Source organism: Varanus komodoensis, unplaced genomic scaffold, assembly GCF_004798865.1.
Source record: "Varanus komodoensis strain SLA01 unplaced genomic scaffold, ASM479886v1 scaffold16, whole genome shotgun sequence".
NCBI classification, from domain to species: domain Eukaryota; kingdom Metazoa; phylum Chordata; class Lepidosauria; order Squamata; family Varanidae; genus Varanus; species Varanus komodoensis.
The window spans coordinates 175044-193103 of record NW_025335468.1 but is presented as its reverse complement, the minus strand read 5'-3'; the positions used below and the strand labels follow the sequence as shown (position 1 = coordinate 193103).

Genomic DNA, 18060 nt, shown 5'->3' with positions numbered 1-18060 from the left:
TCACAAAGAATACATAAAAACATACATAAATAATAATAATATAACAATTAAAAAACGTTTAAAAAAAGAGTTGCCCTGGTCCCAGGTTACGCATCATAATCACCCCGGATGCTCTTTAATAGTCCCCCTGTGCCTGAGTCTCAAGTCTTTCATTATAAAATGACTTGCAGAACATGAGCTGGGCCAGCAGAGGATGCCACCCCCAACAGCAGCCATATTCTGCATGCATCACAGAATTCAACTGGAATTGCTATTTTAAGTGTGTAATTTGGTGGAATCAAGTGCTTACTCTCAAACTCAAATTAAATTAATAACCATGCTTAAATGGTGCATGGCTATCTGTGCTATTTTTTAGGACTTTGAGGAAATCAAGAACATCAGTACTGCAGGCACAGAAAATGGGCAGCATCCACAGCTAGTGCAACAGGAATCTGAGGCTAAGAAACATGGAACGAAGTTTGAAGGCTTCCTTCCAGAATGGGGCCGGTCAGTGGGGTGCTTCCCCCTTTTCCAGAGACAGCCACTTCTGCCCTTTTCTGGGGTTGATTCATGAAACACCAGTGGAAGCAGTGGAGGCACTGGGAGTGGGGTGGCAATGCGGGACACTGCACACCAGACCCCGATTCTGGCATGTAGGGAGCTCATTGAGGGAAGCTTGCAGGGCTAATCTGGTGGGGAAAGGCTGTTTTTGCAGTTTCTGAAGGACAAAAAGGGAAATGCCTGATAATGCAAATATAACTGAAGAAAATGTTTCCAGTGATTCAAATTAAAGCAATTGCTAGGCATCAGTTATTAACAGTGCAATCACATAGAAGTTTACTTATAAGTAAGTCTGACTACAATCACTGTGGTTATGTCCTGGTAATAGGATTACCAAGCTATAACCACAAGTGTTATAGCTTGGTAATAACACTGTGGTTATACCATGAGTTATTAGTTCCTTTTTAGGGCTAAATAACATGCTACTTTTAATATATGCAGTAGAGGCCCCCCCCCCCATTTTTACCATCCAAGGAAGCAGCTGGGTGGTAAAGAGTTATATTTTCTTTACCTGCCTCTGCTGTATCTGATCTTAATTTAATTGAAGGTAAAAAAAGTGTGGATCATCTACACGCTAGAAATTTAATAGAACATATAGATTAGCCCTAAATCATTTTCTTCCAAGAGAGGGAATTTTATTTCAACTCTCTATTTAAATTTCTATGTCTATTCTTGTTTTTGTGTTCGTGCTTGTTTTTGTTTATCTGCCAAACTTTCTTTCCAATATACTGAGTGACAATACTGGGGCTCCTTGTTTATACAAGCTATCACTCAGTTCATCTAAGAGACAACTAATTGCTTAGTATTTAAGATTCAAATTTAATCACACTAACATACAAGCATATCACAATGCAGAGAAGAATGTGATTTCTCCACAGCTGAGTCTGCAAGATTCCCACAAAGAACTATTAGGAGAATAACACAAAAGAGCTGAGAGATAGGAATGATCTTCTGTTAAGTGGATTCATAAATATACATTGTTCTGTTCACTCCAATATGCCATGTCTTTTGCTATACAGTAAATGGATTGTTCAGAAACAAACATTTGATTAAAGATATCCCAGCTGGTCAAGATTTACCAGCTATGTGGAATTGTAGGTCCTGTGGTTTAAAAAAAAGCTGTAAATTTAGACCCTTTAAATGTAGGAGCTCTGTTTTTCTTGTATGGTCTTGCAGGTGAAAAAATTTGCTAATCCCGAACATGGAAATGTTTTTGGATTGGGAAACTTTACCACCTGTGGTTTACATTATATCAAGCCCATGCTCCTTAGTATATTGGCCTTGAAATGAGGTATCAGTGAACAACAACAAAAAACACAGAGCAAAACAATTAGGATGAGGGCTTTTAATGCTCTATTAAGATTGCATTTTTCAGAATACAATAATTGACCTAAGGATCTGAGGTCTTTTGAGAGGGGCATGCTTCCATTTATAGGGGACAGGAACCATATATTTTATTTTATATTTTGTCAGAGACATTTTGTATTTTTACTTTGCAAACTGCAGTTCCTTATGGTCTTAATGAGAATTTTGATTATGCACGCTTCTGTAAGAAACATCTGCTTCCAGTAGCACATGACAGTTTCTTTATGAATGTGGATCTGCAAGGGAGTAGTGACAGTGGCAGAGATAAGTTAAACTGACTTGCATTCTGTTTGGCCTTGGGCTATGGCAAGAGTAAAGAACTCCCTTGGGATAAGTCCTATGCTTGTTCAAATGTTCTGTTGGTAGTTTTTGTTTTTCTAGAAAAATAATAAAATTTATTTAAAAAAAGGAAGAGGGACACTGCGCAGCGGTTGTGAGGGGCTCCTTTCCCAGTAAGGCCCTTGGGAACAGCCTTCTTCACTGTCCAATGAAGACTAACGGTGGCTGCACTTGAGGCAGGAGAGGGGTGCTGCTTGCACAGCATGTGGGGTTTTATTCCTGGCAAGCCTCCCAGGAATGCTGAGCAGGGTCATCCATAACTCTGACTCAGGGCCACTACAAAGGAGACCCAGGGAGCCAAGCTTAGGAAATCTGACAGATTCCTACCCCTAACAGATTGCACACAGATCCCTACTCAGACATATCTGCACTAAAATACAAGAGGAATTTAGTAGTCCACTGAAAGCTTCTGGCTTAATTTAAAAGGAGCACAGAATGAAAACCCCATAGTTATTGGCATCTATTACTGATCACCCAGTCAAAAAGAGGACAATGATGCAACCTTCAAAAAGCAACTTGCCAGAGTTTGCAAGAAGAATGATGTAGTCATTATGGGGGACTTCCAGTACCTATCAGGGAAATTGGAGACAATTTGTGCCAAGCATGGCCCCTACAAGAGATTCCTGTCAGGTATTGCTGACAACTTCCTGCAGCAGAAGGTGGAGGAAAGAAAGAGGAATGGCTATTCTTGATTTAATACTAATGATCAGGGATGACCTAGTTGACAAAATAGTGACTAAGGGGGCCCCTGGGGGAAAATGACCATGCAAGACTTGAATTCTCAGTTATAAAGGATACATACTTTAGCTGTAGCCAAATATGTACTTTAGACTACAAGAAAGCCAACTGTAACAAACTCAGAACAAGGATAAATGAGGTGCCATGACAACTCACTCTTATGGGAAAAGGAGTCCAGGAGCAGTGAGAAATCTTGAAAAAAAGAGATTCTCCAAGCACAATTATGAACAATTCCAACAAGAAAAATGTGTAGAAGACAATAGAGGAAGCCCATGTGGCTTCATGAAAAGTAAAAAAAAAAAGAATATGTACAAGGGGTGGAAGCTGGGCATGAAGGAGGATAGCAAAGGATTACAGTGATGGCATCAGAGAGGCTAAACTGAGATAAGTGAAGGATGCTGAAAACAATAAGAAAGCCTTCTTTAGATATGCCCAAAACAAAAGACATATGAAAGAGAAAGGTGTCAGTATATTTAAAGTGGATAGCAAAGTAATAACAGACAGCAAGGAAAAGGCAGAGATGCTCAATTCCTACATTGCCTCAGTGTTTCCCCCATTAGATCTAGAAAGAAAAGGAAGTACAAAATGAAAGTGAAGGATAGCAGCCTTAGATTGACAAACAAATGGTCAAGAAATACCTAGATCAGGGTCGGCAACCTTTAACACTCAAAGAGCCATTTGGACTCATTTCCCACAGAAAAGAAAACCCTTTTGATATCTAAAATGAAGCTAACACTGCATATATAGTCTTTTACCTTTATGCTATGTATAAAAAAACTATAGTGTGTTGCATTTATGAAATTAATGAACTGCTACAGAAAAAACAATTTTTTATTTCTGCATGCAACAAAAACATTTTGAACTCCAAAAAAAAAGACGCTGGGTTGAAAGTTACTTTCAAATAAAATACTCAATGTCTGAGTCCTCCTCGTATTTATGAAATAAAAAGCCGAACTTATATTATCCACCTGCAGCAAACCAAAAATGCCATCTGCTTCTGTGTGCCCTCATCCTTTTATCACGTGGTGAAATATTGAACAAACATCCCTCTCCCAATGTAATAATGTTGCTGGAATTTTTATAAGAATCTTCTTAAAACAAAGAAGTAGATCTATATCTTTATTATGATTTAGCTGCAGCTCTTGTTCAGTCACTAAAAACTGTTATTTTTAATCTTACATTATAAACTAGTAGAATTCCTTTCACATATTTTGAATAGAACAGCTTCCTGCAGAGTCAAAGTCAGTGCTAAAGGGCTGTATGCATTAAACAGCAAACCCCATAAGTTTGTCAGCAGTAAAAGCAAATGAATCTACCCATGTACCATTACACATTTGGTTTTCTTCAGAAACTTTTCTTCGGATTTAGGGTTTATCCATGGTTGGAGGGGGGTGGGAAAGCTCAGTAAATCTGGCAGGTCACAGATATAGAGGTGTGTTTAGTGACTGATTAGCAGATAAACAGTCAAGTGATGTGAATTGTGACAGGTCCCAAGCACAGCTTTTAACATTCAGATGAAGCTTGTATAGCAGAGGAATGTAAACGATTTACTTAACTAGCTGATTTACTTAACTAGCTAGCGCTGAGTTCCTGAGTGGAGCTTCGAGCAGATCAGCGGCTGTGCTGGCGCGTGTTTTGAGCAACGGAGCTGCAGCAGAGGGGTTCAAGAGCCATGTGCGGCTCTGGAGCCTCGGGTTGCCGACCCCTGCCCTAGATGGAATAAATATGTTCAAATCTCTAGGCCTGGATGAACACCCCAGAGCCATAAAAGAGTTAGCAGAGAAACTCCCAGAACCATTGTCTCTTATCTTCAGTAAATCATGGAAAACAGGAGTGCAGGATGAGTGGAGAAGGGTAAAAGTTCTCCCCATCTTCCAAAAAAAAAAAAAGGAAAAAGATGAACTTGGGAGCTACAGGCCAGTTAGTCTGACATGAATCCCTGGAAAAATTCTGGAGCAAATCATTATTATTAATCATTCTGCAAGCATATGAAAGAAAATGCAGTGATTAATAAAAGCCAACCTGAATTTATCAAGAATAGACTAGTTTAATCTCATTTTTATACGCAATAACCTCCCAAATGGAGAGCAGAAACACTGTGAACATAATTTATTTAGCACAAAGCTTTTGACATAGTGCCCCTTGGTATCCTGATAAGCAAATTAGCAAAAAAGTGGACTAGATGGAAAAACTATTAGGTAGATCCAAAATTGGCTGCTGAATCACACACCAAGAGTGCTCATCAATGGCAATTTCTCAAACTGGAGGAAGGTAGCTAGTGGGGTACCACAAGGTTCAGTTCTGGGCCCAGTGCTCTTCAACATCTGTATTAATGATTTAGATGAGGAAGTACAAGGAAAGATCATCAGCTTTGCAGATGATACAAAACTGGGTGGAATAGCAAACACTAGAAGGCAGAATGAAGATCCAGGGAGATCTTGATAAATTTGAACACTGGGCTGAAAGCAACAGAATGAGATTCAGTAAGGACAAGTGCCAAGTCTTCCACCTAATATAAAGAAGCCAAATGCATAGATACAAGATGGGGAATATGTGGCTCAACAGAACTGAAGAAGAAAGAGACCTTGAAGTTATTGTGGAAGGAAAGGAGTCCCTGTGGATTTTACTCCACTAGCCAAAATGGTTAATACGATGCAGCCAGAAAAGGGGCAAATACCATTTTGTGATGTATTAATTTTTTATTTATTGAATACTTAATAAAGTATTATTTCCAAATCATGGGAAGTAATAGGTCCCCTATACTCTTCACTAGTCAGACCTCATTTAGAATACTGTGTCCAATTCTGGGCACCAAGATTTAAGAAAGAGGCAAAAGAAAAAAAACACCAACCCTAGAAAGGGTTCCAAGGAGGGCAGCTCTGGTTAGTACTGAGCAGAAGGTGGGAACAGTAAACTACTTTTGAATCTTCTAACCTTTCAATGCCTGCCACTGGGGAACATGGACAGTAGGATACTTATTGCAGTTAAGGCCTGTTGGGGGCCTTCTTGTGGATACCTGGTTGCCTGCTGCAAGTCAGAATGGTCCTTCTTTGGTCCATCATGAAAAATAGCAAATCTGTCTGTGCCAGTTTCCCATTTTCCAGCCTGAATTCAGTTCATCCTCCCTGCTTGGTACTGTGACTCCAAATAATCCTTTGGTCCTCAGATATCAGGGAGCCCTAGGATTGTGGCCTTATTTAACTTGCTTGATTTTGTTTTTTAATGTAATGTAGTAACATTTATTATATTAACATTGTTATTTGTACTTTGTCCTGTATTTTATTTAGTATTTATTTATTAGATTGATATCCCATCCTTTTCAAGAATTCAAGGCAGCTTACATCATTCTCCTCCCGCTCTCAATTTTATCCACACAACAACCCTGTGAGGTAGGTTAAATTGAGTCTGTGACTGGCCCAAAGTCATCCAGCTGGCTGCATGGCTGAGTCAATGCATACATTTCGTTGTATTTTATGAATTGGCTATTGGGTGGTATGGAAATAAAATCAATACCAGCAACCTTGAAACCCCTATGATGGAATGATACAGAATGAAACAAGAGATAGTGCTGGAAGATGAGTTCCCCCAGGTTGGAAGTTTCTTAACAAGCTACTAGGGAAGAGCAAAGGACAAGTGCAAATAGTGCTGTTGCTGAGGATACAACTAGAAATGCACAGGATTGGGCTGTAAGACTGCCATGCTATACATGAGTCTAAGCCTCACTGAACACACTGTTAATAAACCTCAGAGGTGGCTGTGTTAGTGTATTGCAGCAAAAACAATAGCCACAGGCCTTCTCACTGTTCTACTCTCCCGTGTATACTATACACGAACCTGAAACTTCCCATAATATTCCATATGTCTGATGATATAGACTATAGTCCCTCCAAATCTGTGCCAGAACAACAGTATTAGTTCTTAAAGTACCTCAATAATCTTTGTTTTGCTATGAATAGTCTCTTTGAGTTCATGTAAAGATAGTAATATTTGGTGGGTCATATTGGGAGCAATGTTTACAAATGTTAAATTCAATCTTCAGGCTTTCTTCCCATGTTCTGTGTAAGAGAAATGTCCAGGTGAGTTACTGGATTCCAATATATACTGAAGGAATGCATACAGTAAGGGAATACACAAATAACATGCTAAGGAGATTTATTAAAAACATTGGAGAAGACAATTTCTGCTCTTCTGGTACATTTACATTCACCAGAAGTTTCCAAGCTGTATTCCCACAATCCTGTGAGGGAGGTTTGGCTGTAAGGAAATGAATAGCCTAAAGTTATCCAGTGTAAAATGGCAGGCATCTTCTGGTCCTCTTCAGGTAGCAAAATGGTAGCTGTGGGTGGAGGTGTTTGCATCCATCTGTTCTGTCTGGCTGTTGCGTCTGAATGTGGTAGTTTGATGACCGGTGTCCTTTTTGGAATGTGTGACCTGGTTCCCAGGTAAAAACCCATTAAACAACCCATGGGCTGTCAGGGACAAGCAGGAGAGAGTGGGTGGCTGTAGAGAAAAACCACCAGAAAGACTATTGTATATCATGGAGATAGGGTGGTATAACACAATTGCTCATTCTATTCCTATCTCTCTCCTGGGAAGACCTTAACAACAGGGCCTCCTTAAAACCCAGCTGAGGCTCTCCAGCATGAAAAATGTGTTATTCTAAACTGTTTGCTGATTAGGATGGTACTCACTTGGAATGCAGAGGAATGCCATAAAAAATGGAACTTATCATCATGAGACTTGCAAACAGCAGGTGTGACCAATTAACTGTTTTGAATAGCAGGTAGTATTCTGTAGCACATAGCACTCTAAAATTTAGGTTAAAAAGCCTCGCGGCTTCGCCCAAGGTGAGCTTTGATGCAGGCCTGACCCGGGGAAAGGTGCTGCATGCTGGCCGAATTGGAGTAGTCCTCATTGCCGTCCGGGGGGCGGGGGTCCCAGCAACTGATTGAGGAAAGTCAGCTTGCTTGGTATTGTGTATTTTTCATATCATTGTGCCTGCTTTAGAGTAAAACCTAATTTAGACTGCAACCCACTGGTGTGCTTATTGCTTCTGGATCCAAAAAGAACCCTCGCCTTTGGCAAAACAGTGGCAGCCCCTTCATGAGCCCAAGTGGGGTGCAGGTAAGCGGGGCTGCAGCAAATATCCTGGGCAGACTGACTGCTTGCTTGCCCCAACTGCTCTGGATGGTAAGAGCAAAGCTATGGCAGCTTTATCATTATCAGCAATTCGTTAATACTAGGAAAGCCACTTTTCGAAGCCAAAGCATTATCAGTATGAGCATGGGATGCTGACCAGCCCGAGTTTGAATGAATGGCGCTTTTTCTTTCCCTCCAGTCCACATCACCATTGCTTGGCATAATCCACCTCTTAGGGTTGTTTTTTTTGGGGGGGGGGATAATTCCAGGCACACACCCCTATTGCCTGACTTGGTATCAGCAGTGATAGACAGGATTATCTATTATCTAACAGACATGGTTAACCTGCAATTGAAATGTTTTCCCCTTTTTCATGGACCATGGCTTGAAATCAAATTGTTCATATTTTTTCTCCAGATTACTTAAAATTGCTGGGATGGCACCAGTTTACCTTTAGTTTTGACTGGAAGATGTCATGAACCTCAGCCTTGGGGTGGAAGAGTAATGTCTGCAACAGCTTTGGAAGAACTACAGAGGCCCAGCATGCTTGGGTGATGTCCCTGCACACTCTCTGTCTAGGCTCTTGAAGCTGTTTCTTGCTTTTGTTTAAATTTCTTCATAAACAGGGCAGAAACCCCGGGAACCTAAAACCATGGAAGTGGGAGAAAGCAAAACTGAAAGTTTCCTTCAACCCTGTGCATGTTTATAATTAATATCAATATTGCTGAAGTGCCAACTGCCACAAGAACAGGCTCCCAGGCCATGGGATCTGTTGAGTAATCTGGAAGTCAGGAGGCGTGACCTAGTAACCTGGGCTAGCCAGTGTGAATGGGATAAGAATGAAGCTGAAGATGGAATTCTTGCAGAGAAAAGGTTGGGCATTACCTGGAGAGATTTCCCATTAAAGAGATCAGGATAAGGCTCCTGTAGTGAATAACAGAATTTTTCAGGAGAGTATGGTCTTAGACTTGTTCTAAGAAAGCCAAGATGACAGAAAAGGGACAGTGTAAACTTCCAAGAGCAGAGAATCATGATCAAAAGTCCTTGTTGATCTGAGACAAAAAAGTTGTATGTTGATACTTTTTTCCATAAAAGAAAATCTGCACGTCTTGTGATGTTCAAGGGTTAATAGAAGCCATACAACCTATTTTCCTTCTGATGTCACAATTTGCTTCTTCCAGTTGCACCAAGATGAAGCTTAAAGAATTTCTGAATCTCGGTCCAGGAGTGCTCCTGGGCTTTGGCATGGGCCTTTGCTTCACCTCCCCATGCTAGATTTTGGCCCCTGATTATCGAGACGCAACAAAGTGGGGTTCCCGGGGGTTGTATTAGGTGACCAGCCCCTGGGTACGAGAGCAAGGCACAGTTATTTTTCCCATGCTGCTTTGCTCTGGCTATGGCTCTCTCGGCAAGCGACTTGCTGTTTACGCTGTGGTCATCTTCTCCCACCACAAAGAGCACGTGACCCTGGGCCTTCTCCAGAGGGATGGCATGGGTTTGGTATTTATCCTCAAGTTCTTGAAAGAGAAGGAGAGTAGACATCGCACCTGTGTCACTGATGCAAAATTTCTCCACTGCGTAGGGAACAGCAGGGATGTGGACGTCACGAAAGCGGACTGGTGCACCTATCACTGCTGTGGCACCGTTGATGCACACAGCAGCCACAATTTGCTCTAAGAAGGTATACATGGCCAATGCAATTTCTGACCCTTTGGATAACCCGATGACTCCAAGTCCTGGTCCTCTTACCTGGAGAAAATACACACACACACAAAGGTTAAAATAGTTCCATAATCAAAGGCTTGAGAGACTATAATGCAAATGCAGTTTAGTATGGAAGAGTCTTAATGTGTGCAATTCCTTTTTTTAATCATTCAAAAAACAGGAGCTTCTGAAATTTCGGTATTTCTCCGACAGCTTTGGTAGATTTCCTTTTTGAATATGCTCATTAACTTTCTCAATTGGGATTTCTTTATTTTGGTACAGCTTTACAAAAAAGTCTTCCACTATTTTCTTGATTGACATACTTTGTACCTGCAGTTGTCCTTCTCCATCCTTCAATTTATATATTAGTCTCTTTTCTCTTTCCTTCTTTAGTTAGTAAGCTAACCATCTCCCTGGTTTATTAGCATTTTCAAAAAAGTTCTGTTTTTTGAAATACAAAATTTCACTTAGAGCACAGAATGAGTTGGTAGATTAAAAGGATGGAATTTTCAATGTAACCACTTGGATAGCATATCAGCTTTATTACCTTGCTGGATCTTGTAATGATACAGAAGAAGCACCCCCTCCCAGCCATACCTTAGGGTGTTGTAAGAGCAGTTTGCACGCCTCCTCATAATATTCCAGGTCCACTTCTGTCAGGTTCTTAGGCAGGTCCTCATATGCAAAGAGAGCCAGCGCCAGAACAGCAAAGCCCCTGCTAGCAAGTAGGCTTGCTCGGAACTCAAAGAGGCCTCCAGCCCCACCAAACATGTCAATCACTCCTGGAAATGGCCCAGGCCCTGCAGGGAAAATCGGAAAAATTAAGGGAGCAAGAGAAATAATCCTCACCCCCGGCCAAAAGAAAAACAGAAAAAACATGAAAGTCAGGGTAACATCCTGGGGGCCCTCAACACCAGGCCCAAGATCACTTCCAACAGCTCAGGCAAGGAGCTTGCTGGGCAGCTGGGTGGGTGGTAAAACAGCAAAATCCCTAGGCTGTCTCATGACCCTAAGGGAAGGTATAAACACTCAGGACCCACTCTCCAGTGAACAGGAAGCCTTGAGAGGAGAAGCAAATTCTCCTCAACCACTTGCTCCCCTGGACCTCCAGGCAAAGTTGGTGCTGGACAGAATATTCAGGGAGGCACAGTTGAGAGAGAGCTGCTCCTCCCTCTTCCCCAACCCAGGTTTCTGTGATGCAAGCTAGGTCTCCCTCTCCAGCAAGATCTTATTTTGGACTGACCTGGCATTCAAAAGCAGCATTCTAGACTTACCTTTTCCTTCCCCACTATCCCACTGAGTGGCTGTTTCTGAACCTTCCTGGCCTCCAGAGCTGGCCAACCAAAGAAGCAGGCTGAAGTGCTTACTTGAGGTGGTAGAGCTGGAAAAGGGCAAATTGTGCTGTCCACCTGATACAGGAACCCTGCTCTCAAGAATAATACTCATGTTGCTTTATCCTTCTACAGTCTCCTTTCTTCTTCAAGAGTCAGTGTGGTGTGGTAGTTAGATTGCTGGATTAGGGACACGGGAGATTTTTGTAATCTGCCTAGAAAGTCCTTGGAACTAATTTAACTGCAGAATAAAACTTGAATAAATAAATATTTCCTCACTTGACCCTGAAGCTCACAGGGTGACTTTGGGCCAGTCAGACTCTCAGCTCAGCTCATCTTACAGAGTTTTCTGAATTGGGCTTCTAAATCTTGCCAAAAATCTTGCCAAAAAGATGATCTTGACCTTTACAAATTCTAACCAGACCTATATGTACCTAGAGGTAAAAGGTAATCTTCTTCACCCTGGTACTTGATAGATGGTTTAGATTACAACATCCATCATCCCTGCCTATTGGCCATGCTGGCTTGGACTGATGGGAATTATACTCCCAAACACTGGAAGATCCCAGGTTGGAGGAGGCTGGTCTAAGGTTTTGTATTTGTCCTGTGCACAAAAACCAAAGCCAAACCAAAGCCAAAATAGAATGGAATGTGATTCCATGTGGATGAAGTCACACCTGATTGGGTTTTGTCTGCCTGTCTGGTCAGCACAGTACATGGTCATGAATGCTGGGAGCTGACAGCACCAAGTAGCTGCAGGGCCCCAGGCTGAGGAATGCTGGGTCCGGTGGGTGCTTTAAAGCACTCACAATTTCGAAACAACCCTGCTGCGATTGTGGCATCTGGGCATGTGACGGATTCAATAGGATCTCTTCAATAGGATTTCTTGTGGCATCTGGGTATGTGATGGATTCAATAGGATCAATGGGATCTCTTCAATAGAGAAGACAGGTGCAGTAAAGACCACAAGGGAAGGCTGAGGTGAGAGGCAGGCTTGGTTTTATCCTGGTGAGAGCAAGATGGATTCTTGCCACCCGAAGTGAAAGCACTTGTGCCTCAGTGCTGCGGCCCTCCCTACTGCATAATTCTCCTTGCTGCCAGGCCCAGTCCAGAGCACCGCACACGGCAGCAAAGCTAAGCTGATGGGGTCCCTGGGCTAGTGCTGGCAGGGAGGGTGGCTTGTGCTGCACTGCCAGCAGCAGGGGAAGGTTGAGACCTGCGTGTTTCTGGGCACTCACAAGAGCTCAGCACACGACCGAGCTATCACCAGGGGACAGCCGTGTGCCAAGATCTCATGAGAGGCCCCCACGCAGACACTGGGAGCTTCAGCACTGTAGACAAATGACAAACTGCTATAGTCTGGTACAGCTCAGCAGTGCTTCCCTGGGGCATCTGCTAATCTGGCACTAGGGTGGGCACCTGAATAGGGTTACTGCTTCTCTTCTTTTCCCAAGATCTATCCACAAACTTAGGCCCTTTGCAAGGATGGGCCAACTGGTTTCATCCAGCTGGGTCTTTTGAGATGTTTGTTTCAGACAAGTAGCAAAGTTGGTCCTGCCACTAAATAATTTTCTACCAGCCAGAGTGCTGATGCCAGACATGGAGGCTACGGTACTACTGCACAAAGTAGCAAACAGTCTGGCCTAAAGGGCTGGCTTTTCCTGGACTCAGATTTCCATCACAGTGGGAGTTCCCTCATGCCTTCTAGAGCAGGACTGGGCAACTGAAGTTGATCCATGAGCCATATTCACTCCTGAACTGTCCCTCCCTGGCACATTCTGCAAACTTGAAAAACAAGTGATGCTTTGCTGCCAACATTCAGAGGCAAACTCACCTCATTTACAAGTTAGTTTTACTTTTAATTTGCAAAGAAGCTAAATTATTCCTTTTTAGCATTTCATATTGGCAGATTTGCCCATCGTTTTCTTTTTTAATTCTCCCATGGATTTTGGCCTGACGGCCATCTGTTGGGCAAACAATAGTGTATAATTTTGTATATACTGTTTAATGAGATTCCAAGATGCCTTCTCTCAAATTATCCACTCCACAAAGAACTAAACATATACTATGGAACCCAAGATTTTGCTCAAGAAGGTAACATAACTAGCCAAGTTCAGCTGTCATTTTGATTCTATTTAGAATTGTGTGTGTGCATTTGATGTTGCCATACTTGGCTTCCCCCTCTTCACATCTCTTTATTTGGATCCCTGGCTGCACTTAAAAAAATTCTTCCTCATGTGATAGTATTTTTCTGATGGTGCTATCTGCATTTTGTGGACTTTCACAGGTCAAATCAAGTTCTGACCTTTGAACAATCCAAAGCACTATTTGTTTTTCTAAGTGTTAGGATGAAGGGGCATAGGGCTGGGTTATAGGGCCCAGAAACTCCCCAGGCAGCTGAACTGACTAAGGTAGTTAGAAGCCTATCAGTAGCTCTTTCCTCGAAAAAGGTCCCTTGTAAAGAAGGGATCCAGCAAGAACAAATGTGATCCCTTGAGGGGCAGGGGCAAGAAAACAGGCATTCAATTTTCATACCTGCAGGCAAGAAAAGGGTCCCCCGGACACGCCCCGTCTTGATGGGGAAACGTTGCATTCCAGGGGTTGTGTACCACCTCTCCACAGTACAAGAGGCCACTGGTGCCATTGCAGGTGGTGGGTTCAACTCAAAGGAGCTGAACAGGTTGATCTGGACACGGAAGGGGCTGTTCATCACGTCGCGTTTCAGCAGCCTGTGGAACATCTTCTCTGGCTTCAGGGTGCAGAAGAGGCCCATGGGCCACACTCCTGTGTAGCTGCCTCCCAGGGCAGATGCCTGCTCCAGATCCACGACCCCGGCCTCGTTTGCCCGGTAGAAGGCGACTGCCTCAAACTTCACCCCACTTTCATCAGTCAGCAATGCCTTCAGGGTGACAGGCTGGGAGGGGGCCAGGCCCGAGGCGGAAATCGACACAGGTGTGTCGGCTAGTGCACTTCTCGGCGTGGCAGTGAGCTGAGCCATGGCAGCCAACACTTGGGTAGACCTGGGGAAAGACAATACAGTGCGTGTTGTTTATCAGAGAAACCTCTTTGGAGTTCATGAGAGCTAGCCGGGCTGGGGCACAGCCACTCCGGTCCCTGCATCTGGGACTCAAGTGTCCTTGCCAGCCCTCACTCAGTGAACAAGAAAGAGCTGTGGAACCATCAGGGAGGTCCAGTGCTGATATGGAATGACAGCGACAAGGAACACACAGACACACACAATGCACACTGAGTGTCTTCCTATGACAGAGTAGCTGATGTGATGTTAAATATTACTGAAATTGTACTAATATAATGAACTAAAGAATCAGATCTTGGCAATGTACTCTAAGTGGGCCTGCGCTTGAAGATAGTTGGAAGATGCAGGTTGTATAAAGCAGTGATTTTCAACTTTTTACCATTGGGGACCTGCAAAAATAGGAAGTACTTTGGGCACCACTGAGGCAGAAATAAAAAAGCATTATATATATAATATAGTAATCTGTGTATTAGTATTTAAATATAGTACCAAAAAGAAAAGAAATGAAAAGGAAAGAAAATTCTCTAAAATAACCAGAAAGTGAGCTGTAAAAAATGCTAGTAAAAGAATAAAAAATAGAAAATTAAATGTAATCGAATACAATTGAAATTTTTAGAGAACAATATGTAATTCAAATAAGGCTACTGCAAAATCTGCTGTTCCTTCTTTTCAAGAATACTTGATCAAAAATTTACAATAGCAAAATACAAAATCAATATAAATGCAATACTATACTTAAAGCAAATACGAATTCAAATACAATATACAGTAGCAGAGCAATACAGAATCAAAGTTACTTAATACATAATATTCATAATGTAAAATACTGAAATACAATGATCTGTCTCCCACTCAAACCCCCATACATACCAGTACAGACTGGCTGAGAAAACACTCTTAGGTCAGTGTTTCCCTTCCCAGCAGAAAACACAGGAGAGAAAGGACAAGGCCTGGTTTCGGTTGCTGGTGTGGCGCAGCTGTCGGCTGGCTCCCATGGGGCTGCCTCTCCCCTCCCCGGGGAGGAATCTGTAGCGAGAGCGCTTTGAGCCTGGCACTGGTCCTAGTGAGCGAGATGCCACTCTTTCATGGATCGCCAGAAAATGCCAGCGGACCGGTGCCGGTCCGCGGACCAGCAGTTGAAAACTACTGCTATAAAGTATGGATTAGAAAGTCTGAACATGGAACACCATTTCTGCTTCACTGGCACTGGCTGCTTGTAAAATGTCCAAACCTAGTTCAGCAGGCTGCTTTTGTCCTATAAAGCCTTGCATTTATTTATTTAGATACATATCCCGTCTTATTCCTTGCAAGGAATTCAAAGTGGATTGCATCATTCTCCTCCTCCAGCTCTCCATCTTGTCCTCACAGCAGCAGCAACCCTGTGAGGTAGGTTGGGCTGAGAGCCTGTGATTGGCCCAGAGTCACCCAGTGAGCGCCCAGCTGAGCAGGGAATAGAACCCAGACTGGCCGAGTCCCAGACCCAAGCACTGCACCACCCTGCTTCACTCTCTTACATGACTTGCAGCAAACTACTTGACAGAGTGCCTGCCTCAGGATGAATAATGGTCCCCTGAGACCATCCTGTAGGTCAGGGGGGTCCAACCTTTTGGCTTCTCTGGGCCGCATGGGAAGAAAAAAAATTGTCTTGGGCTGCACATTAAATTACACAAACACTAACAAGAGCTGATAAGCAAAAAAAAGTGCATAATTTCATGATACCTGCCACCACAGATAAGCAAAAAAGTGTTCACATAATCCTAATTATGTGATGCCCTGTTCAGAGAGTCTTTTAAAATTGTCGAGCAAGTCTAACGTTTGTGATCACTAATAGAAAATGAACATATCTAAGTAATAAAACTTCATTGATTTTTTTGATTTTTATTATAAAAGTAAAAGAAAAGAGGGCAACATAAAACTAGTGGGATATTTGACATTGTATTTGAGAAACTAATGGATCAATTTTTGGTTCGATGGAAGTAGTTGAAATTCTCAGTGAGTTCTCAAGGTGCTCATCAGATATTCTGATTCTGATTTTACTCTTAGTGTGCTTCATTCTTGAAAATAGTTGCTCACAGATGTAGGTGCTTCCAAAAAGTGAAGACATGAATAAGGCATGATTGTGAAGCAAGGGATATTTGTCTCTGGGACAATAAGACCTATGAAAGTCCATGATCAATTTTTTCTTTAAGTGGAATGTCAGAATGCAGCTCTATACATTTCTTTTGAAAATTCGTGGCTAACATATTTATGTTGACTGAAAATGGAGTCACAAATATACCAAAATAGTGTTTATTTTCCCAGAAATCTGTTTTCAAATTCTTGCATCAAATTGAAAAGCCAGGCTGCATTATTTTTGCTGTCTGCCGGACTGTGTTTTGTCAACATGTCAAAATGTATAAAATTGTTTGCAACGGTAGGCTGAAAGATTATGGATAACAGCTGTGTTTCACTCTCCAAGTCACCATAAGCACATGTGACATCTGATGGTGTCAATTTTATTGTCAGTGCTTGGAAGATAACACACTGGAAGCCACAGACTGCCATAAAACTGAAGCCACACATGTGTACAAATGTGAGAGCATAGGTACATTTATTTTACATGACACTGCAACACGACATTGTCGTCTACAAAGTACACACTGGAGAACTGCATGATCGCGTTATAAAAAAAATACCAAAAAAATCTCATAATGTTTTGAGTAAGTTTACAATTTTGTGTTGGGCCACATTCATAGCCCTTCTGGGCCACATGTGGCCTCCAGGCCGCGGGTTGGAGGCCCCTGCTGTAGGTGTTTCCTTGCAGGGAGTTCCCGCAGTGCTGACAGCCAAGGATTCTCAGGATTGTAGTATGAAATGGTAGGCATGCCATGAGCAGAACTGGCTGGAGCCAGGGATCAGAATAGATGGCCCAGGAGGTCCCTTCTGACTCACTCTGTTTTTACAAAACATCCGGGGGGGGGGGGGGGGGTTGAGGAAGGCTGCTCTGCTTTCTTCTGCAGAGCTCTGCTATTTTCCTGTGCACAAGCACAGCGGTGCCAATTTCTTGGTGATCTGTAGTGCCTAGAAAAATGTTAATTATTTACATACTGTGCATTGTATTGTTAGGACATTTCTGGGATGTTGTGCTCTGGGTGCCAAGGTGGCTTTATCAGCTTCTAGTCCCCTCTCTTTGCATGCACGTCCGCGTGTGAGTGGCTTCACTCTTCCTCAAGTACACAAGATCTCACCCATTGAAGAATGCAGTGAATAAGGACTTTTGTTGCAAGAAACCAGATTTAGACTAGATACCAGGAAGAATGTCCTCACTGACAGCAATACAATGGAGCCTATTACCTGGGGAAGTTGTGGGCTCTCCCTCGCTGGAGACATTCGAAAAGCGACAGTTATCTGAATGGGATGATATAAAATGGTGTCCTGAAACAGCAGGGGGTTGGCCCCGATGGCCTTCTGACCCCTTCCAACTCTACTGTTCTAGTATCTTAGGATTTTAGGCTGGCCCAAGCACTGCTACCACATTTCCCTGCGCTGAAGCACTTCGTAAAAGTTTGGCACCTCTCCACACTGGCTTTTAAAGCACCTTGCAAGAATGCCTCTCTCCAAACGTGGCTGGGCTGCGGCAGCGGCGTCCTTCCCAAAGTGTACCGATCCTCCTTGTCGTCCGAACAACGGGCTGCTGGGATCCCGCCGGCCCTCCCCGTGAAGGGGACTTGTCGTGGCAGCCTCCTGCTTACCTGCTTTCTGCGGCGGTTCCCAACTCGCAGGCAGTGCGATGCTTTCTCGACTTGTGGCTTCTTGGGGAGAAGGGCTGATCGGCCGGCAGTCCCAACCAGGGCAGCACACTTGCTGCAGACGGACTTCCTTAATGTC

The 18060-nt window shown here is 43.0% G+C and overlaps 1 protein-coding gene across 2 annotated transcripts; it reads right to left on the bottom strand.

The window, feature by feature from the left end:
* Nucleotides 1-7119: 7119 nt before the first annotated feature.
* LOC123021162 (acyl-coenzyme A amino acid N-acyltransferase 1-like) lies at nucleotides 7120-18060 on the bottom strand. Of its 2 annotated transcripts, XR_006414267.1 has the most exons (5): nucleotides 17925-18060; nucleotides 13692-14176; nucleotides 10423-10625; nucleotides 8573-9870; nucleotides 7120-7482 (listed from the first exon to the last, which is right to left on the bottom strand). XR_006414267.1 is itself a non-coding variant. In XM_044425671.1 (4 exons), the coding sequence occupies exons 2-4, from the start codon at nucleotides 14152-14154 to the stop codon at nucleotides 9283-9285; spliced, it is 1254 nt and encodes a 417-aa protein (XP_044281606.1). In that variant the 5' UTR covers nucleotides 14155-14176; nucleotides 17925-18060; the 3' UTR covers nucleotides 7120-9282. The 2 variants fall into 2 exon arrangements, 1 of the variants encoding a protein (XP_044281606.1); XM_044425671.1 differs by having other exon boundaries at nucleotides 7120-9870.